The sequence below is a fragment of the Desmodus rotundus genome, chromosome 2 (genome assembly GCF_022682495.2).
Source record: "Desmodus rotundus isolate HL8 chromosome 2, HLdesRot8A.1, whole genome shotgun sequence".
Lineage (NCBI taxonomy): Eukaryota > Metazoa > Chordata > Mammalia > Chiroptera > Phyllostomidae > Desmodus > Desmodus rotundus.
This window is the reverse complement of record NC_071388.1, coordinates 202,366,181-202,388,461: the sequence shown is the minus strand read 5'-3', so window position 1 is coordinate 202,388,461 and position 22,281 is coordinate 202,366,181. Positions and strand designations below refer to the sequence as shown.

At 46.9% G+C, this 22,281-nt stretch overlaps 1 protein-coding gene across 1 annotated transcript in view; it reads left to right on the top strand.

Moving 5' to 3' along the window:
* Window positions 1-711: 711 nt before the first annotated feature.
* Window positions 712-22,281, top strand: part of DNER (delta/notch like EGF repeat containing) — a 252,031-nt gene continuing 230,461 nt past the window's right edge. Inside the window, exon 1 of the mRNA XM_053919153.1 lies at window positions 712-1,109. Within this exon, the coding sequence (XP_053775128.1) occupies window positions 834-1,109 (276 nt within the window). The 5' untranslated portion in view covers window positions 712-833. The remainder of the gene's footprint in view (window positions 1,110-22,281) is intronic.

The following is a 22,281-nucleotide window of genomic DNA, read 5'->3' as shown; positions in this document are numbered from 1 at the left end:
TTCCGAGGTCTCTGTCAGTGCCCACAAGCCAGTCAGACGTTTCTGAGCCGCGAGTGAGGCCGGCCCGCGAAAAGGGAGACTTCTTGGTCAGCACCAAGGACAAGGGCTGGAGGGTGGCGGAGCAGAGACGCTAAGTCACTCCCCAGCTAGCGCGGCGGAACTGCGGGTGTCGGTGGGCGCGGAGGCCTGGGTTGGGGGGGAGGACTGTGAGAGGGGCATAGCCCCGGGAACGAGGTGAGACCGCTGCCTGCAGCAATCTCCCAGATTCTGCGCGCAGAGGCAGCGGGTGGCAGCTGCGAGGCCGGGCAGCCCTTCCCTGCGCAGCGAGCCCTCCTGCCCTGCGTGGCCTGCGGGGGGCGCAACACTGCTGGGCACCTGGAGGCCCCGTAAAGCCTTCCCCTCCGCCGTCATTGACCCTTTCAGCCTTTTTCCTTCCCCAGCCGCCTAGCTCCTGGCCTGGCCCGCGCCGACACCGCTGCCCGCTCGGGGTTCTTTAGGACACGCTCACGGCTCCGAATGCAACTTCACGCCTGCGGGCCGCGGCTGGCCTCGCTGCTCCTCCAGCCCCAACACCTCCCTGGGAAAGGTCCCTATGCCTGGTGCCTCCCCTAGCAGCACTCGGGCGGCGTCCCGCCCCCGTTTGCCCCGCCTCCGCTCTTGCCCCGCCCCACAAGCCCCGCCCGTCGTTGCCCCGGGAACCACGGTGCCCGCAGCTGCAGGAGGCGCCAAGCCCGCCGGAGCAGCCCTCGCTGCCACAGCCGCTACCGCCGCTACCGCCGCTACCGCGCCCCATCTCTGACTCCGGCTCCGCTCCCGTGCCCACTCGGTCAGCCATGCCGCCGCGCCGCGCCCGGGCGCCCGGTGCGCAGCTGCTGCCCGTCCCGGCCCTGCTGTTGCTGCTGCTCGGCGCGGGGCTCCGCGGCGGCTGCCTGGCCAGCCCGGTGTCCGCTGCGCCGCTGCTCGCTCCGGGGCCTTGCGCCTCGCAGCCCTGCCGGAACGGGGGCGTATGCACCCCGCGCCCCGCGTCTGGCCCTCAGTCCCCCGCTCCCGCCGGCGAGCCCAGCTATAGCTGCGCCTGCCCCGCTGGGGTCTCCGGCGCCGATTGCCAGGTGAGTGGACGTGGCGGGCGCGAGGAGGGGCGGGGCGCCGGCCCGGGACCCGCAGCCTCTCCCTGCTGGCCGCGGGCGCTGCCCGGCGTGGGGCTCCAGCATGCGGGACACTAGCGTCTCCTGCTTGGGAAGGGGATGGATCCGGCCTCTCGGTCCGCGTCCACGCGGACACCTCGCTGACCTTGCAAGTGCCACTTCCCTGCCCACCCCGGGTTCTCCAGCCGTGCCAGCCTGGGGGTCTCGGGGAGCACCGCTCTAGGGCCTGGCGGCCACTCTAGCCCCGGTACTCCCGATACGACCATTGGTCACCGAGTGGCGCGCTCCTCCCAGCCCGGGCTGAGCCCCTCTCTACTAGAATGTAGTCTCCGTGCGGACCGTGGCCGCTTAGAGGATGCAGCTCCGAGCGTCCCCTGCCGAGTGTTCAATGTCCAAGTGTGCCCTACTCCCTGTCCCACTGGATACCGCCTGTGTCGAGGGTGCGGGGTTTGGGAGGGTGGTGATGACTGGCTCCGTGCCGGGTGGTCGACTCTTTCTTTCTCCACCCTCGAGAGCCCTGATGAGGCAGCTAGAGCCAAGAGGGCAGCCGCCTCTCCGCGGCCTGAGACCAGCCCTTTCTGAGCTTAGGAGGGGATGTTGGAAGGGTCTGAGGCATTGAGGACGGAGTGGTGGACGTTGCGTGGGGGGGAGGGGGTTGGTGTGTCGCCCTCCCGGCTGAGCAGGGCACTGGAAAGCTTCAAGGAAGCATGGGGCGGTGCAAGGGATGGCCAGCTGCTGCCCGTGGATTTGGACTTCGAGAGAATCTGGCAGAAAATAATAGATGAGGCTGGATTACAAGAATGTTAAACCTTGGTGAAACCAATTAATCTATTAACATTAACATTTTCAGTAGGAGATTAGGTAGTGCGGTATGTAGAATATCCCCAAGTCTCCTCTAGGGCAGGGGCAAATAATGACTTTATCTAAAATGATTAAATTAAATCAAGTGAATGTGGAATATATCTGAGATGAAATGCTTTTTTCTTTACATTTGGAGTGGAAGAGTTTGTTTCATATACATCTGATGCAATGCCCCAAGAGTTGCTGTGAGAATGCTCAAGTCCACTGTTATTTCTGCGGGGAAGGAAGTCCACATATGACATGATGTGCTTTAGTTTTTACAATGAAGGGGCAAACGGGGCTGAGAAGCCTGACCTTGACAGAATTACTGCTATTTCCTTAAATCTTTTTCTTGTTAATAGTAAATTGTCAACCTGAATTTATCTTTCTTTTTAGTGTTATGCTCTTCTTTGTTAATTGGGTCCAACAAGCTTTTATTCCCTCGAGGGGATGATGATGATGATGATGATGATGATGATGATGAGAGTGTGTGATACAATGTCCAACAGAGAGCCGGGGCGTGACGGCTCTTTGGGGAAATGCCTGTTGGAGCCATTCTAACCATTAGGACAAATATTGCTTACTAATTTCCTGTGTTGATTGGTGGTTTATAATAATTTCCCTGAAGAAACAAGTCACCTAAGTGCTTCTCTCAAATGTTGTTGTATTTACATGGCTGAACTCCATCCCTGAAGGAGACAGATGATTCAGAGAGTAGTAGGGATAGACAGGGAGGCAGTCAGAGTACAGGGCAGCTCCCATACATGGGAAGAAAGACTGGACGTTGGAAATTTCACTCTACTCTGAGATTTGTTTTCGTGACCCTAAAAATAGATCTAAGAAATCTTTAAGAAAGACAAAGACCTCTTTAGTGCTTCCTAAATATAGCTAACAGAGAAGCATACATATTTTTTTTTTGTCCTGAGTAGTGGTTTGATATATAATGCAGTTCATTCAGGCACACACGTTGCAGAACCAGCTAGTTCAAAACAGATCCGGTTTCCTGTGTCGCTCCCGTGCGAGGCCATCCCAGCTGCGTGGATGCTGCCTGCCTGAGGAGACACAGACCTGGGTGCTCTGAGTTTTGAGTTGAAGAGAGAGCTGAAGTAACTGTAATTCTAACAGGAAAGCTGAGCAAATTTGATACCTGATCTGGCTTGGTTACCCAGAAGAACTTAGCTGAGATGATTCAGAGCCTTATAACCCATGAAAAATTGATTCCTGATCATTTCAATTTAATCTTTCATGATTTTGCAGTAATGTTCGAGACTTAGGTTTTCTAAGGGGCAATACAAGGGGTGATCTCGGTGAAAACATGAAACAGGAAAAAAAAACCTCACATATTCAGTTACAGATAAGAGAAATGGATGCTAGCCATTGCTAAGAGTGTGGTTGCTGAAATAACACCTAATGCTCACTGAATACACTGGAAATGGAATTTTACCTGTATGTGAAGAGAATCCTTTAAACAGCTACAAAGACAACCGTGTTAAGCAATGGAAACATTAGAACCAAAGTCTGAAATCTGCCTTCCTTTCTTCTTTCTTACATCCCTTCCTCCCTCCCTCCCTTCCTTCTCTCTTCTGTGGAAAAGTTAAGGCAATCATAAACCACTAATTGGGGGTAAAATGGATTACAGCTGTCTTCAGCTTTTCTGTGGTCCACTGACCCTGGTGGGCAAACCGGTGGGCCAGGCACTACTTCGTGTATCACCTGGTGACAGAAACTCCCAGGACTGGGAACCGGGTGAAGGGAGGAAGTGTGGGTTTGCGGTTGAAGGGCCGAAGTTTAATCTGCTGTGACGAGTGATTGAAACTGACTCCTGTTTCCTCCTCTTCAAAGATGGGATCTGCCTGTCCCAGGGTTTGTCGTAAAATCTTACTCTGCTTTTTGGTGTTTGACTGCTGGCAGCATTTAAGCCTCGGCCTTCCCCTCCTTCCCACCAGCTCCCCAACCCCCACCCATCCAGGCAAGCTGACACAAAGCCTGGGAGCTCTTTCCCTCATGCTGGTGAGGCGCTGGTGAGAGGTTCGTGCCACGTAAACCCCATACCACACTCTACTGCCCCCTCCCTGCATCTGCAGCAACCCCCCCAAGACAGTCTCCTTCCCTGCTCTCTCCAGCCAAAGGGGACCTGTCTGGGCGCTGCCCGCTCTCCCCAGAGAGGCTCATTATGCCAGCAAGAAACCTTCTCTTACCCTCTTGGTGTGTGTGGCGCTTTCATTCTTGACATCCAAACCAAAATGTTAGTGGGTGACTGCCCTGTCTTTGTGGCGTGTCCACAGCAGGGTTTTGGGGAGGGTTACATTAATTGTTGCAAATCCCGGAGCCCTTGTAGCGCCCACACAAACATCACCTCTTCTGTTTTCTTTCTTTTTGAACTCTTGCACACATTCCGCATGCCCACCACCTAACTGTACGAGGTAGAAAGAACAAGGACCATCCTGCCCTTGTGTGAAAGGTAGAAAGCTCGGAAGCTCATTTCCATGGAGTGGGGAATCCAAGATCCACAATTTGATACTGCCCTAAAAATCATGCGCCTAAAATGTATCTTTGCTGTTCCTCTGACACATTTAAACATGGTAAATCAAGAGGGCTCAATGGACTCCACACGGAAATCTAAGCCACAGAGACCTAATGATGATGATGATGATGATGATGGTGCTGGTTGCTAATGTTACTCAAGCACGTGCCATGTGCCATCACTGTTTCAGGGGCTTTACAGACGTCACTCACTGGTTCTTGCGGTGTCCTGTGAGCTGGTGCTGTAACTGTCCCATTGCATAGATGAAGTGCCGAAAAGTTGAATGACTGGCCCAAGGGCACACTGCTAGTAAGTGGGAGAGCGGGGGTTTGAAGCAGGTAACTGGCTTGATGGAGAGCTGTAGAGTGGGCTGCGGTGGAAGTCCAGCCCTGGCCCTGTCATGTTTAGCTTTGTGACCTTAAATCTGAGCTCTAACCTCTTCGGGTTTTATCAGGAAAAAGGGCACGAAGTGGTTCCTGGGTCCGACTTTGCTCAAAAGCACTGAGCCTGTGTGGCTGCTCTTGGTTGGAGTCAAATGCCACAGGAATGACAGAGACACAGCAAGCTCTGCCGAATGCCACATACCGAGCAGGCCCTTCATCCCGACTTAGGGTCCTGGGTTCTGGGTGCGTGAGGGCATGCAAATGGGCAACACCTAAGAGGATCAAAAATACATCTGATGGGTTTTAGGACACTTCACCTTTGAAAACCGGGATGGCTCTTCTTGCCTTTCTGGCTCATCTGGGGAGGCAGGCAGGTACCAGAGCTGCTGCGGCTGGGCCAGGTATTCTTTTCCCGTCAGTGGGACAGGAATGCCTTGCTTCTGTTGGGCCATCTATCAAAGGTAGGGATTATTTAAATTTGTAAAATTTGTTTGTAAAGCTTTTTTATTTTAATGAAATAACTCTCTGCCAGATTCTCAGAGCCATCAGACACCTGTTTGTTTTTTTGTTTCTTGTTCCCTTAGGAATCTTATATTTGGGATTTTAATGAAAATGCGTCCATTTCTGCACTTGCAGAAAAAAAGGGGCTTGTGTAGCTGCTTTTCATGCCAGTTAATTTTATTCTCTTAAGCTGATTCTATAATCCTTTCTTCTGATTAAACATGCTGACTTGAAACAATGGTTCTGCTCCAGATGAATCCATTTTTGATTGAAGTTTGCCAACAAACAACAACAAAGAATTCCAGTTCTTTGCACAGCATCAGTCTCCACTGGGCTCTTCACACACACACACACACACACACACACAAATTTGCATTGCATCGTGTCTAAAATGTCCAATGTTAGCTGAGATGTTGAGAGACATTGCTTCTTTTTTTAATTTTTATTATTTTATTGTTGTTCAATTACAGTTGTCTGCATTTTCTCCCTACCCCTCTACCCCACTCCAGCAAAACCCACCTCTCTCCCCTGCTTCCACCCTCCCCCTTGGTTTTGTCCATGTGTCCTGTATAGTAGTAGTTCCTGAAAACCCTTCTCCCCACTATTCCTCCCGCCCCTCTGGCTATTGTTAGATTGTTCTTAACGTCAATGTCTCTGGTTATATTTTGTTTGCTTTTTTTCTTTTGTTGATTATGTTCCAGTTAAAGGTGAGATCATATGGTACTTGTCCTTCACTGCCTGGTTTATTTCACTTAGCATAATGCTCTCCAGTTCCATCCATGCCGTCGCAAAGTGTATAAGCTCCTTCTTTGAGAGATGTTGCTTCTTGCTCTGGCCTCTCCATGACCTCTTCATGACCTTGGGAGAGTAATGGAACATCCTTGGACCTCACTGTTTGCATCTCTAAAATGGGCTAATCCTGCTTGTCTTATTTTCTGTATAGAAAAGATGCAGTTCATAAATGGGAACGTAGCACATTTTTTCCAGTAAGTGTAACACAGTATGGGAGAATAAGTTTTAAAGCATTTTGGAAAAAGTAAAATGCTGCACAAATACAAGGTGTGTGAAGAAGAGGGTAAGTTTCCTGTATAAAATGTGATGCTACCAGTTTTTCAGCGTCTGATGGCTGCTCTCCAATGAACAGAGTCAGCTTTTCCTCCTTACCAGGGTGAGTGGTGCTGAAACATATGTTTAAAAAATGAAAAATGCACTCTATTAAAATTTTGATAAATGCATAATTTTAAAATCATGACATAGACAAGTAATTTCTCAGAAAATTCTCAGTGACTTCAAATTTTCCTTTGAAATGAATGAAAAAAAAAAACCCTAGCCAAAATCCTTGTAACAATTTCAATGAGAGGAAGAAACTGTTGTTTTTCACAGTGTTATTAAAATGAAGTGATTTTCTCATTTTGTTTATCTGGCACCTTTTTAGGAAACATCATGATTCTCAGCTTGGCCACCTGACAAAAATGCATTTCTGTCTTTAGCGTCTTTGCTTAAGCTTCTCATGTGACACGGTGCCTTCCAAAAATGGTTTGTTTAGGCCCCCAGGTCACAAGCATCACAGAGGAAGGAAACCTGCCCGAAGCTGAAGGATATTGTCAGAACGCAGAATGAATGTCTGAGTTGTATTTTTAGACCTTCTCATCCCTTCAGGGGTAGCTGTGGTCCCAGCTGCCTCACCCAGAGGCAAGGACTACAGAATCTTGCCCCCCCCAACAGGAAACACAACAGCGCAGCTGGGTTTGGTGGGTAAATTTCTTTACTCTTCCCCCTGCCCTGGTGCCCAACCCTAGATGCTTATTAGAATCATCTGGGATCTAAACGTGAGAGCCAGGGTATAAATTTAGAGGTTTAAAATTCCCGCTCAGTTATTACAAGCTCATCGGCGTTGTTAACCCCCGTTTCTCATTCGGAAGTCGGGTGGTTGGAAGAATGAAATCAGCCTACTTAAAGGAAAGGAGCCCGAAAAGAGAACCGTCTCTGCTGTCGTCTGCTGCCAGCTCCCCCGCGCCAGCACAGCCTGGAGAGTTGGTGCTCTCACTCCCTCACCTGCTGCTTCTAGTTCACTGGAAGGAGCGTTGTTGTTCCTCGTGGGTGTCAGAGGCAGATTGGAACTCCTCTGTGAAAGGCATTCTGTGGGCAAAGGAATCCCAACAGGAAAAGGATGGAGTCCCTGGACTCTGTGGGAACTCAGAGCCACTGTCTGTGCCAAACCTGCCCAGTGGGGGACAGTAAGGATGATGGCCACTTCCCCACAGCGTTCCGGTCGTGGTTCTGAAATACGTCATGTGGAGCAAAACCCCATCCTTAATTTTTAAACAAAATAGAATGCATTAGAACGGGAAAACGGTTCAATATAGCCTTAGTACATTACATTAAAGAGGAATGACATTGTATAGGAACCACACAAAGAAAACCAAACTCTAACTTCAGACTCGCTTCCCCTATTGTTCCTTTGACAAAGGATTTAAAAAAAAATTAGGGGACAATTTATACACAGTAAAATTTACTCTGAAAAGCACCCAGCTCTGTGGGTTTGCCACGCAGTTGTGTGACTATCACCACAACGAAGATGCGGGGCAGCACCTCACCTCCATCCGTTCCCTCAGCCCCTTTTGTAGGAAACCGCTTCCGCAGCCTCGGCCTCGGCTACTGCTGGTCTCATTTCTGGTCTTAGAGTTTTGGCTTTTCCAGCACATAGTAAAAATAAAGTCACACAACCTCGGCGATTCTTCCCCTTAGCATAACACGTTGATCCATGGGATCGGTCCCTGTGTTTGCATGTATTAGCAGTTTCTTTTCACTGCTGAATAGGATTCCATCCTACGGATATACCTCCATTTGTTTATCCTGTCTCCAAAAAGTGCCATTTGGGTTTCTAGTGTTTGGTAATCACGAATAAAGCTGCCATAAACATTCCCACACAGGTCTTTAAGTGGACATAGGTTTTCATTTTCTGGAGTAAATACCTAGGAGGGGGATTGCTGGGTCACGTGGTAAGTACCTGTGAAGCTTCACAAGAAGCTGCTAGACTGTTTTTCAGAATTGGTATACGTTTTCACATTCCCATCAGCAATAAATGAGAGTTCTAACAGCTGCCATCCTTGCCATTTCTTTGGAGTTGTATGGTGATTTAGATTTTAGCTATTCTGATAGGCGTGGAGTGGTATCACGTTGTGGTGTTAATTTGCATTTTCATAACGATTAATGCTGAACATTTTTTATTTGCTATTTACCATCCCAACCTCTTCTTTGCTAAGGTGTTTGTTCAAATGAGTTGTGTGAGTTCTTTCTGTGTTTTGGATACGAATCCTTTGTTCGGTATGCGACCTGCAAATATTTTCTCCCTAGTTTTGGTTTGTTTTTCCATTTTCTTAACAGTGTTTTTTGAAGAAAAGATTTTTGATATTGATGAGGTCTAATTTATCATTTTTTTGTTTATGGTTTGTGCTTTGTTGTGTCCTAAGAAATGGTTGCCTAACCCAATGTTACAAATTTTTTTTCCTATATTTTCTCCTAGAATTGTATTAGTTGAGTTGTTACGTTGAGGTCTCTGGTCCATTTTGAGATCATTGTGCATGGTGTGATGTATGGGGAGCCTTTCCTCATTTTTGGCAGATGGGTACCAGTGGTTCCAGAAACATTTGCTGACAAGACTGTATTTCCACTAAATTATCTTGGTAACTTTGTTGAAAATCATTTGCCCATACACAGGTGGACCTATGTCTAGACTCTGCTCTATTCTATTGACATTGTATAGCTTATCCTTTTGCCGATTCCACGCTACCTTGATTGTAGTCTTAGTAAGTCTTGAAATCATGTTGTGTGAATCCTTCATAAATTTATTCACCCTGCCTCCCACCTCCCCAGTTATTTGGCCATTATAGATCCTTTGGAACTTGCTTTTTAGAGCAGCGTAGAAGGGAGGTGGGAAAATACAGTCCTCCCAAGCACGTGTTGAGATGGCAGGAATTCCAAACATCAGGGTAGCATTTCACACCTAGATAGAAACCAGGGGACTTAACCTGGAGTCTGTAGGTGGGTCTGGGAGTACGTGGATGTCCTCAGATGCCAACTTTTGTATGTATATGTTCTGGGGAATGGCTCACAAGTTTCCTAACATTCTTAAAGAAGTCTTCCGCCAATGATAGAACCGTTGGGATGGAGCAAGAGGAAGTGGGCTGAATACATGGGGGACTCCGGGCACAGACCAAGGCATGTACCGAGAGCCAGCCAGCCTGGGAGCATGAAGTGTCCCTAAGATAGGGCTGCCAGATAAAACATAGGATGCTCAGTTAATTTTGAATTTCAGATAAACAAAGTTCAGATGAACTTTTTCCTCCTCTTTGGCCCAAATATTGTGCATTGTTTTTCTGAAGCTCAAATTTAACTGGGAGTTGGTTTTTTTTTTTTAAATTAATCTTTGTTGTATTTTTTCCAATACCATTTAAAAAATGTTTTGCTAAATCTTGCAACTTTACCCCAAAGGCCTAATTCCTGCTCCAATTCCCAATTTTTTTCTGAAGGGTTCATGAACAACACTTTAAATTCTTGCCATATAATTACGTAAGGCAAATTTTAGTAATTGCGTTGAAAATACTCATTTAGTTCATAGTTTTACATCTTTCTGGGCCCTTTCAAGGGCAACTGTCAAATTGTGTCAGGGCATTAAAAACCAGTGAAAATATGATGAACGCAGTCCACTCCTGAGCTGGCCTTGCCCTCTGCCCAGCTCGTCTGCCGACCTCACCCCTCTGCAGTGATCGCGGTTCACATTTGCTGTGTAGCTACGCACTTTCCTCTCTGTACGTCTGAACATATGCAAAGCGTATGCAAATACTCATATGTCCGTGCAACTATTTCATATAAAAGTTAGATCATTCTATGAATACTGTTCCACAACTTTTTTTCTTAATCTATTTAAACATATTACCATGTCTTAAAAGAGAAAGCAAACCCCTTTTGAATGGCTGAATACACAGTATTCCATTATGTATTTATGTATTCACTTTTCCATGATAAATAATGTTGCAGTAACCACTGATACATATTTATAACATATATAGTGACATATGTGTACATGTGTATATGTATGTCAAAGGTTACACACATTAGACATTCTAATAAATTTCACTTAATTGCCATTCAGAATGGCTGAACATTTTTGCCTACTTACTAACAGCATAAGAGAGTGCCTGTTCACCCACACTTTTGTAAATCCTGGTATACCAGATTTTAATTTATCTTTGTGTGCTAATTGATGGCTAAAACATGGTATCTGATTGGTTCTCTTTGCATTTTTGAAATTATGAAAGAGGAGATATTTCTTTTGAATTGCCTGTTCTTACTTTTGCCTAATTTTCTTTTGGGTTACTCATTTAAAAAAATTGATTTGCAGTAGCCCTTTGTCCTTCATATTGTAAATATTTTTTCCCAATTTATCTTTTTTCTTTTGACTCTACTTATGCTCATTGTTTTGCCCTTTAGAAGCTTATAATTTTTATTCTTATTTAGTCAAACTGATCAATGGGGTGGTTGATAAATTTTAAATATAGCTCTAATGTTTGATACCAATACTATACGGTACAGTATTTTGAGAGCTGTCTGATTAGAGCCTGGACTTTGCGTGTGAAGAAACCCGTGCTGGCCGGGATGTGTATCGATAGCACTGATCCCGTCTTCTCTTTAGAAAGTACAATTAGATATAGCTCCAGTTTCTGCCTATTTTAAGAAGGGTTGGCATAGATTTTCTAAATCATATTTAAATGCTTGTAATTTAGCTTGACTTTTTCTGACGTTGGAACACTAGAGCCATTTTAGTGAGAGTCTTCATTTATTTTGGTAAAAGACCTGCTCAGCATATTTTTTTTTCTTTAGTAATTGGCATGGATCCTTCAGTATTTTGTCAAAATCACCCAGTTAATTTTAATAGCATTATTGGATAATAGAGTATTTCTTAAAAGTTCTTGATGGCTAATGGTCTGATTTCAAACAGCGTTCTTCATCCAGGCTTGGGCAGAGAAAGTCTCATCTTAATATTCAGCGAAATGCAAATTTCCCTTAGGCTTTAATCTCCATATTGTATTTTTAGCTCTTTTCCCCCGGAGAAGAACCTCATTTCTCCTGACCAGAGATTTTTGTGGTCCTCTATCTTTGGTTTCACTCTTTAAAATTGGCCTGTGTGTGTGTGTGTGTGTGTGTGTGTGTGTGTTTGGTTGTACAAAAGGGAATTCTTTTATTTCTGTAGAAAAGCCTCATAATGAGAGAAATAATAAGCGAAACAGAGAAACAGGAACTTATACTAACATTTCTTTGAGGCCTAAAATAAGCTCTCAGCTGGAGAGAAGTAAATTTAATATTATTAGTTTTTTCTTTTACAAGGGTAGGGTGGGGAGTGCGGTCATGGGGGGGGTTGGGGCTATACTGACGGAAAGGGAAGTTACTCTTCTTTTTCTTTTTTAAGGAGAGAAACCGTGATGATTATGTTCAACCTGAATAGTGTTGAACAATGATGCTGACACCTTGTTAAAAATTCCAGGTGGATTTTGTGTGAGGTTTCCCGTGCTGCCCTTACCCTCAGTGCACACACTATACATGCTTTGTACTCGTGGGCTTAGAAGAGGTTTTCTTTCCAGCAGGCCTGGGAGACGGCATTGGAATGCAGGGATGGGTGCTAAGCAGAGGTTTGCATTGAGCCCTTGATCTGAAGATTCAGTTTCTTGAGCTTTTCTGGGCCATAAAATATCCAGAGTCTCCAGTACTGCCAGTTCCCTGAAGGTGCTTGATTTTTTCTTTGTTTTTTTTTGGGGGGGGGGGTCTGTGCATTAGGGACCATACTGACCCAACACACGTCCAGTTCCCACTGCCTTCTAGCCAACACTGCCCAAATCCCAATCCCTGAGGACATTCACCAGGTCCACTTGTAGGAATCAAGTAGCCCAGTGGTGGTTGCTAAGCGACAAGTGATCTCCAGGCCTCAGCCCTGCTTTGGCTAATCTTCCCTGTGCAGGGGTCACGCCCCCCCGCCCACTAGAATTTCTCATTTGTACTGGGCTCATTAAAACTAGCAAAAGTAGCACTCTGCATACACCCACGTGACTTAGTTTCTTAACAAATAAATCAGCTCAGATGGTATTGCAACCCACAGTGATTACTGGGGCGTCTTCATTTCTCCTTGTGATGTATTGAATGTGCCTGTTGGATGCCAGGGCCTAAGAGAAAGGGTTTGCAGAGGGTGTGTGAAGGTCACCCAACCAGATGCCAAAGACTTTTCTCAACGTTTCTGCCACCACTTACGATCTGGATGGCCTTGCACACTTTACAGAAAATGAAAATGAAGAACAGGAAAGTTAAGTAACTTGACCAAATTCACACAGTAAGTGGGAGCTGAGCCATAAACCAAAGCAATCTGTGCCGCTCAGCACCGAGCCATAGTTTTTCTGTTTTGCTTCAGTGCTAGCCTGGAGACTGGCAGGTCACCACTGCCCAGCTCCCAGGCATCTTGTGAGATTTAGCAGAAGGGGGATCCTTTCACCCTGACCAGGGGTGCTGGGGTTCTCCGCAGATCTGCTCTGGGACTCCTGCGATGGCACCAGTCTTTCATATGCTCCATGCTTTGAGCTCAGCACAGGCTGATACTAAAAATTAGTCCACAAGCGCAGTGCTTCAGCAAATGGTGGGGGGAAATCTGGGTGTCCACGTGCAGGAAGATGAAGTTGGATCTTTACCTCACACCATACAGACAGACGAACTCAAAATGAACCACAGACATAAATGTTGGAGCTAAAACTATAAAACTCCTTGAAGAAAACACAGGGGAAAGATTTCATGCTAGTTGATTTCGCTATGATTTTGGATACGACATGAAAAGCATAGGCAACCAAAAAAATGAGTTGGCTTTCATCAAAATTAAAAACTTTTGTATCAAAGGACAGTATCAACAGAGTGAAAAGGCGACCCCTGGAATGGGAGAAATAGTTGCAGATCATACGAGAGTGTATCAGATGCGAGGCTGATATCCAGCACATGTAAAGAACTCCCAAAGCTCAATGGCACAGAACCACCCAGTTGAAAAGTGAGCACAGGACTTGAATAGACATTTCCCTAAAGAAGGACATATGTCTGTGAATGGACAATAAGCATATGAAGAAATGCTCAACACCCTAGTCATTAGGGAAACGCAAATCAAAACCACAGTGAGATGCCACTGTGGCATCATTAGGATGGATATTATTAAAACAAAGAGCAAAATAGCAAGGATTTGTGTGGAGAGACTGGGACCTTTGTGCACTGCTGGTGGGAATGCACAGTGGGGTATCTGCTGTGGAAAATGGTATGGTGATTGCTCCAAAAATTAAACAGAAAAATCATATGATCCAACAGTTCCACTTCTGAGTATAAGCCCAAAAGAAGCGAGAGCAAGAACCTTGGACAGATATCGGCATACCCACGCCTGTAGCAGCAGTATTTACAGCAGGCAAAAGCAGGAACAGCTGAAGTGCCCATTGACGGATGGAGGAGTAAACAAAATGTGGCATACACGTACATCCAATAGAATATTGTGGCACCTTAAAAAGGAAGAAAATTCTGACACATGTTACAACATAGGACCCCAAAGAGTAATACTTTACCATTAAGAGTCCTAACATCAAATGTGGGGGGCCATGAGGCTCCCCATCTTTGGCAGGCCCTGAATTCCAATTTTTCCCCCTAACTCAGTGAAGCTGTCATCCTCTTTTCTCAATTTCTCAGCATTTTAGCAGTCTGTTCTGGAAAACGCAGATACCCCCTGGAAGGGAAACCCTTCCCAAATGCGGGGTTCCCTTCTGAGTGTTGATCTGTCCCTGTAGTTTTTCACAGCCTTGCTAGCCACCCTTACCCACTCCCCACCCCACCACCCTGCCTCTTCAGAGTGCTTTCAGTAACGCTTGTCCAATTTTCAGTTGTTCTCAGCAGCATCGTTGGTCTGAATAACTAGGTCCAACTCGGTGGGAACACAAGTCTAAAATTGATGTTAAAAAGCAAGTTGTGAAACTGTAGTGACACAAACCTAGTGTAACACATTCATTCTTGACCAGTGAGCATTGCTAAGAGGAAACTTGGCCATGTCACGAGGTTTGACAAATGCGATAAAAGTTACAGTCCAAAATAAAATAGTCATTCCAAGCTGTACCCACAGGCACACACCCAAACGTATGAAGGATCAATCCCACAGCTTGTTTTTAGACAGCGCTCGTCACCTTCTACCCGCCGCATGACTGAGACTCTCATTGGCTCCCTTGTTTGCAGTCTGCCTCCCTCTTGCTGGAACCTACGCTCCACAAGGGCAGGAATCTCTGTCTTTTTGCCAGACAACCCAAGCCCTTAGGACAGGATGTGCCCGTAGTTCATGGTGTTAATGTTTGCCGAGTGAGTGAAGGCGTAGTCCCGGGAGGACAGAGCAGGCAGGGAAATTGGGCACTCACGTCAGCAGAAAAGGTTTTCTCCAACGCCATTTCCATCCAGGCCCTGGCACTACGGAAACCGAGGTAAATTAGGTGTGCTCTCCTCACCCCGTTGTTATTAGGTAGGTGGGAAAATGGGCTCTGGGAAGACGAATGACTTGTCCCAAGCCACTCTGGTTGTAGATGAGCAAAGGTCCTGTCTGTCATTCCTCCAGACTCTGAAGAAGACCTCTCTGCAGGACATGCTTTGCTTTATGCAAAAAGGGCAAACCACATCCCATCCCCCTCCATGGCTGGTTCTCAACCCTGGCAACCTGTTAGGTGAGCCCTTTGTCAGCTTTTATAATGCAGATGCATGGGTGCTACTCCAGACCCTTAAGGCAGAACCTTGGGGGGTGATGTCTGAGCAGCATGCCAGTGCAGTACCCGCCTGCCGCCCTGCCAGGTGGTGGAACGGGCAGCCCTGGCCCAGGACTGCTGACCCAGGTTGTTCGTGTAGGTCACAACACATTTTTGTGTTATCCCCTTCCTTTGCACGATAAATAAGACCCCCTTCCCACTTCTGGAGTATTAACTCTCCCCTGCTTTCTTGGCTGAGAGCTTGGTTTCTTCCACTAACGCTTGTCTCCAAGAAGAAGGAAGCTTTACCTGAGCGGTGTGGTGGGGCAACCGTGAGTCATGATTGGATGGAAATTGGTGGTTCTGTTCCTGTCCTGTCCTCCTGTTTATCCAGTCCCCTCACTCATGGGACTCAGGGATTTGAATCTTGGTTCTGTGGCCTCGGCGCCTCATCTCCCTCCTCTCCAAATCAGACCCCTTGTACCAGAGTGTGTCTCTCATAGTTGCTGTGGAGGCCACGGTACTGCAGGCACAGCCGGGACACACAGGCAGCTCTGACCAGTCGTGTGCTGCCTCCTTTCTGTCCACCCGTAGCTTCTGCCTCCGCAGGAAAGATCTCTCCCCATTTAAAAGGAGATAAATTGTCCTGTGCATTTTGCTTTAATGCCTGTAGGAAATGGACTCAAATATTTGCAAAACCATCTGATATATTTCCTACAAGGCATCCAAGGGTACATTTTTCTTGGTTCTTTAAGTCCGGGCCCCTCTAAAAGCAACGGGAAACGCAGTTTATTTCTACTCACTATTTTCTGCAGAGGTTACCAGAATAGATCAGTGAAGATGGCTTTTGTTTTTGTTTTTGTCACCCTGGTGTGGAATTTAAATGAGAACCATCGTAGTGGAAGGTCAGTTGTCTTCAGGCTGAATCCCACATGTGTGATTGGTGGTTCGCTGTTCTCACCAATGAGTGCAGTTCTGGCCTCTCATTGGTTGGTCATAGGACTGATATTATAGTACCAATGAAGCCTTTTGCTAGGGCCGACATGACTTGTAATGATCTCTCTCAAGACTCAAGATTGGATCCATGGCTTCATTGTGTTCCGAACTTTAGTTTTTGTTGCTAGAGAGAAAGCAAGGTGTTTCTTGTGTTGCCTGAATCAGATCAGTTGGGTTTTGACTGGTAATTCCCTCTTTGCACTCTTTTATATAGAACTTGACAGATGATTAATAAACATGACACATTCTTGTCTTGCATATGTTTCTTTGGGGAAATCACTGGAGTTCGTTGGCTGCATGTATGACTAACTACTTAGGTGATATCTGAGCGTGGAAAAGAGGCTTTACGACGGGGGTCGATCATTTGGAAGATTTACTTGTAAACAGCCTGAGACTACGGTGACCCACTGAAGGGAAATAATTGCAGCCTTCAAACAGAATTATTCCGATTATGCTTGCCAAAGCTTGTCGCCTTTAGGAATCCTGCATCTCCACGGGAGAACAGACTTTTCAGCCTTGGTACCAGGGTGGTATGCCGGAAAGAGCTCTGGAAGGGGAAGGCAGAGGACAGACCCTGTCATTAGCTCACAGCAGAACCTCGGACAAATACCTACCCTTTTTGGGACTTAGCGTTATCTCAGGGATGGAAGGCTTGCTTTCAGGCTCTCCAACGTCCCCCTGAAACTGCGATCATTTCAATGGCAGGAGCTCTTACGTCGGTTCTGTGGAGTGACAGAACCTTCCGTGTTTCCTGCCCCTCTCCACTCCCCCCATTAAAGGGAGTACGTACGTCTGTGTCTGTGCTTTTAGAATGCAGGGGGTGCCAAGGGACTTTCCCACGAGCAGGCGGTGGCATTTAGACGCTCATGGCTCTGCCAAAGTCATGTGCTCAGTGGCTTGGTAGAAGTGAGGTAGGAATCGGCAAACTCTCTACGTGGTGGAAAAAGGCACCTTTTGCCCAGGGCCCAGAAGGGAAGGGGCGAGGCAGGGAAGACTTGCAGGACTGGAGGTACCACGGGCTAAAAGTGTTTTATGCTACACCTAGATTCTGGAATCTATTTTAAATATGTGCCCAGGAGACACACACTTTCCAATGTCTCCTAGGAGCCAGTCTTGTAGATTAAATTCTCTCGTGTGTCATTAAAGGTCACAGTCCTAGAAATATGAGATTTCATTAAGGATTCCTCCTGCTGCCTGGAAGGTCAAGGTCCTTAGGAGAATCAAGTCTACCCTCTAGTGGCACCTGCTACAAACTACAGACATAGGATCCCAGGAACCCAAAGCTGGTTTCCTGCAGATACCTCTGGCTGCTCCCACCGCTGCATTTTGCGGCATCTCAGTTTTCCAGTCGATGCTGGAGAAACTCGTCTTTCTCTCCATAAATTTCCACAATTAAACAGGAGGAGAGTGGCCTGTTCAATGCTGCTGAGGCTACAAGAATTCATTTTGCACAAATGCCCTGGGCCCATCTGATGACTGACTGCTTCAGAACATCGGGGTGGGGGGGTGGGATGAAGTGCCAGTATAGACAGACACCCATCATAACTGGAGGGAGTTTGGATTCACGGCGACTTCCCATGCCTGTGCTTGGGTGGACAGGGCCAGACTTTTCCAGGAAAGCCCATTTGGTGTACGCTGATGTTGGAGGTACTCTCCACAGCCAGAGTGTACTATTTTGGTGAGATTGTGAAGGAAGAGGTTTAAGCAGGTTTGATGAGAGAGGAAAGGTTTCCAGCCAGTGTGTTTGCTGATGTGAGATACCGTGGTGGAGCGTGGCAGAGATTTCACATCATGACGGAAACTTGCCAAGCTCTTGTCAGCCAGTTTTGCTTGCCAGCCATAGTCAGAGGACCGAAAGAAAGACAAGAAACGATGACAGTCAAGGTAACGTTGACAGCGCCTCCGCCTGGAGATCACACGGCCCTAAGCTGTGCCAGATTCACAAATGTGGTGGGAAATCACTCTATTAGCCTTATGACTGAATTTGGCAGCAACTGATGTTGAAACACTGTGACAGTAAGATGATTTTAAGTTGCATTAAAAATACACCCTTAAAGTGAAATGGGCACGTACAGCAGTGCTGGCTGTGAAAGCGGGTTTAGCTTTCTGGAAAGCAATCAGGCAACAGGGAGCAAGAACACTAACGTTTTTGATACTTTAATACCCCTTTTAGGAGTTTGTCTATAGAGAGTAGTTGGAAATTTGAACAAAATTTTATAAACAAAGATACTCATCATAACGCTATTTATAATTGTCCAAAATTAGGAAATACCTAGAGATCACATAATGGGAGAATGTGTAAATAATGGTATAGCTCTATGATGGATTTTTAAAAATGGAGGTGTAGTAGGCATACAATATGATGTGATTTGGGATATGCGTACCCTGTGAGCTGACCTCCACCGTCAGCCCTGCTCTGACAGAGCCTCACGCAGCCGGGGTGAGGGGCATTTCTAGACGACTCTGGGCTTACGATGTGAAATGGAAGGAAAAAAGCTAACGTGGACCAGCGTCATAATCACAATTCAGTGAAGGTGCACAGAACACAATGGGGAGAAAATACACCTCAGCCCTTGTCAGAGTGGCATTAAACACCATCGGGCCCTGTGCCTGTAAATTATTGAAACATTTTTGTTTGATTTGTCATTTGTACACATTTCACTGTGCTTTAGGCAGAGTTGAAGGCAAAGCCCATGAAAGACGTTCCTCCCTCACATGCTGGTGTGACAGGAATTCCTGCGATTCAAGTCACGTGTTTGGATTGGGTTCGGTAGCGGGGACATGCACAAGGTCCATGCCTGGGTTGCCAGGTGGAGAGAGGGCATGCAGCCCTCAACAGCCATTGCTCCCCTAACAGGGGTTTGCTCTCTAGCTGAGTGGGTGCTGAGAGGCAGGCTGAGTGGGGTCTGAAGCTTGTGGGGAGGCGGCGGAAGGCGGGCCTGAGCAAGGCTTCCTGATGGGTGGGCAGAGGGGTTATGGTGGTCTCTGGACAAACACAGCTTGGGCTGAGGGAGGGTCAGGACGAGGTGCCAGAGCAGAATGTCTCTGGGGTTTACCTCTATTGGTTTCTTTGAATTTCTACCTGCGCCAGGCCCAGGCCAGGTCACGCTGGCTTAGATTGACGTCTCCCACGGACCACCCCATGCCAGAGGCTGCTGTGCCGCGGAGTCCCAGACTCTGCCTCTTTGTTCCTGGGTTGGGGGTTGGGGGGCATGGCTATGCCAATGAAAGCTGGCCCAGAACCTGGGGGGAGGGTGGTTGGTGGGGTAGGAATGGTGGGCAAGGCAGCCCCCCCCCACACACACAATAGGTCCTGCATTTTGTGGGGAGGGAAACTGTTGGGTGTATTTTCCTGATGAAATAGGATGTTGGGAGGCCCTGGCACTTTTGGAATAGTGAGTAATTTTGTGAGGACACAGGTCCCTCGCCCTCTCCAATCTCCCTCTTACCCCAGCTTGCCGTGTGCAGCTCATCCTTGGGGAGACTCACAACACAAACTTACAGGCTCTTTTCTGCCTCAGGCCCTTTGCACATGAAGTCCCTCCGCTCCCCCGCCCCCTGGTTCCAAAATCTCTTCCCTTGTCTCTGCCATGGCTGGCTCCACTGCACCCTTCACATATCCACGGACTGTCAGCCCCTGAAACAGCCCTCGTCTGACCACCTCATGCTGGCCGTAGACTCCTGCTTGCTTCCTTCCCAGTGCTTGTCATGACTCAGGCTTTCGCGTTGGCTTGTCTCCTGTCTCTCCGCTCCCTGCAGAGCCCATGGGAATGGTCGCAGTGTCCACTAGGAGTTAGTTGTTCGCTCTGTGCCCGGTACAGTGCCTGGCTCCTGGAGCTGCTCAGTGACCATTTGTTGAATAAAAAAATCATAAATGAATGGCCGAAGAGCAGGTTACCTGGCTTTTACGTTCACGGTGAAATGAACGGAAAGTGGCCCTGGTGGAGCGTACGTTACTGTGGAGTTCCCTGCTCCGCCAGTTTGTCCATTCCTCTTTGGCGATGGTAATAATGATGATGGCTTGCCGGTGTGGTTCAGTTGGTTGGAATGTTGTCCCGTAAACCGAAAGGTCGTGAGTTCAGTTCCCAGTCAGGGCACATGCCTAGGTTGCAGGTTCAGTCCTCAGTTGGGGCACGTTGGAGAGGCAACTGATTGACGTTTTTCTCACACATTGATATTTCTCTCTTTCCACTCTCTATAAAATCAGTGGGCATGTCCTCAGGTGAGGATTCAAAAAAAAAAATTGAACTGAGATTTCACAGTTATTCAAGTCTTATGATAAATGTCTTTCACTTTGTTACTCGGATTCACTAAACCCTTTAGAAGCTCATGTTGCCCTTTGGTATCCCCTGTTTATTGGACAGGCATGGCCAGAGGGGCACTGTCCTTTGTAATTTACAGGCATTTTCAAATTATTTTTTTCTAACAACATTAAAAGCTTTGCTACAGAAGGAACAATACCACTCTGAAATAGCCATGATAAATCCTGGTCTCATCATATTTTTGTTCAAATTAGTACACTTGAAAAAAAACACATTAGTACATTCGTGACATTCGTTCAGGGATTGGCGCCAGCCTCAAATTCAGGGTATGATAGAAATAACAATTACGACTGATCCTGTGAAGGATTCACTCGCATACTTCATTTAGACAGAATAGCTCTAATAGTTCTGAAACTTTTAAATAACTGTTGAATTGCAATTGGCATTATTCGGTCAGTGGACCCTTTATCCTTCATTCTCTTCAGAACTGTGGGTTGCTAAGCAACTGGAGACCAGAGTCCTCTAAACTTGTTGTGTTATTATTATACAACCATGGTCCCGCTGGATAGGAAAAAATCAACAAAGATGAAAACGTGCCCCAGAATGATTATAATAATTCAGTGATTATCCAGATTGCATTCTAGAAAATCACATTTATTCCAAACCATATGCTCAGTCTCTTTATTTTTTACTAGGTCAGGAGAACAGCTTTCATCTAAATTATCTTTAACTGAGGATTCTCATTATAATTCTTCAAAAAATAAATTATTTTAAATTAGTTTCGGTTGGAAAATAGCCCATGCTGCTTTGAGTTGCGGTGGACTGTGGGCTGTAAGTAGGTCACAACCATGAACGCTAGGTTCGACAGGAGGCTTGTTTTCTTTTAAACTGCAGAAAAATTGTGTCGGGAGCAGTGCTCTTGGAGTCAGACAGGTCCCAGTGCCGCCGTGTAGCTCTCTGGGAAGTTTTGGGCAGTTTCTCACACTTGCTCGGCCTCAGTTTTCTCGTCTGCAAAATGGAGCAAGAATAGTGTCGCTCTCTTGTGGAGGAAGCTCCTGTGACAGATAAGATCAGAGAAGAGGTAGGGTATGGCCAGATCATGTAAGCTTTGTGTGTTGTGGTCAAATTTTTATTTTTTCCTAATGACACTGGGGAGCTTTTGGAGTGTTTATAGAGACAGACCCCTTTTTTCCCACCGCCCACGCCTCAGCCCCCACTGATGACTGGGGGATCATTCGGGTCCTGGGGCTCATTGACCATTGATTTGGTTCTCTATTGTTGAGACAAAAAAATGCCCCAAATGTAGTAGTTTAAGCCAAGGACCATTTTATTTATTTGCTCATGAATGTGTAATTTGGTCAGGGCTAAAGTGGCTCCATTTGTCAGCTGGGATGATGTGACTGGGCTGGAAGAGACCCACCTCCAGGGTGCAGTGACTTACAGGAGAGACAAACTGGTGCTGGCTTTGGTTGGACGCTCAGTCATGGCTGTGGGTTGGGACCTCCCTTTCCTCTGTGTGGCTTTTCCGTGTGGCTGGATCGGGCTTCTCATGGTCTCAGGGCAGCTGGACTTTTTCTCAGGCAGCTGGCTTTCCCCAGAGCAAAGAAGCAGAAGCCCCCTGGCTCCTTACAGTGAAAGCCTGGCACTGGCACAGGGTCACTTCTATCACGTTTTGTAGGCCAGGGCAAGTCCGAGCTCCAGTCCACATTCAAGAGGAGGGTCTACACCAGGAATTGGATGTGGGAGCTGTGCTTCACTGACTGCCACCAAAGCCACAGTTTTCCGAAACCTGCGCATTACCAGAGTTTGATTTCCCAGTCTCTGGGCGTTAAATGTCTCCTT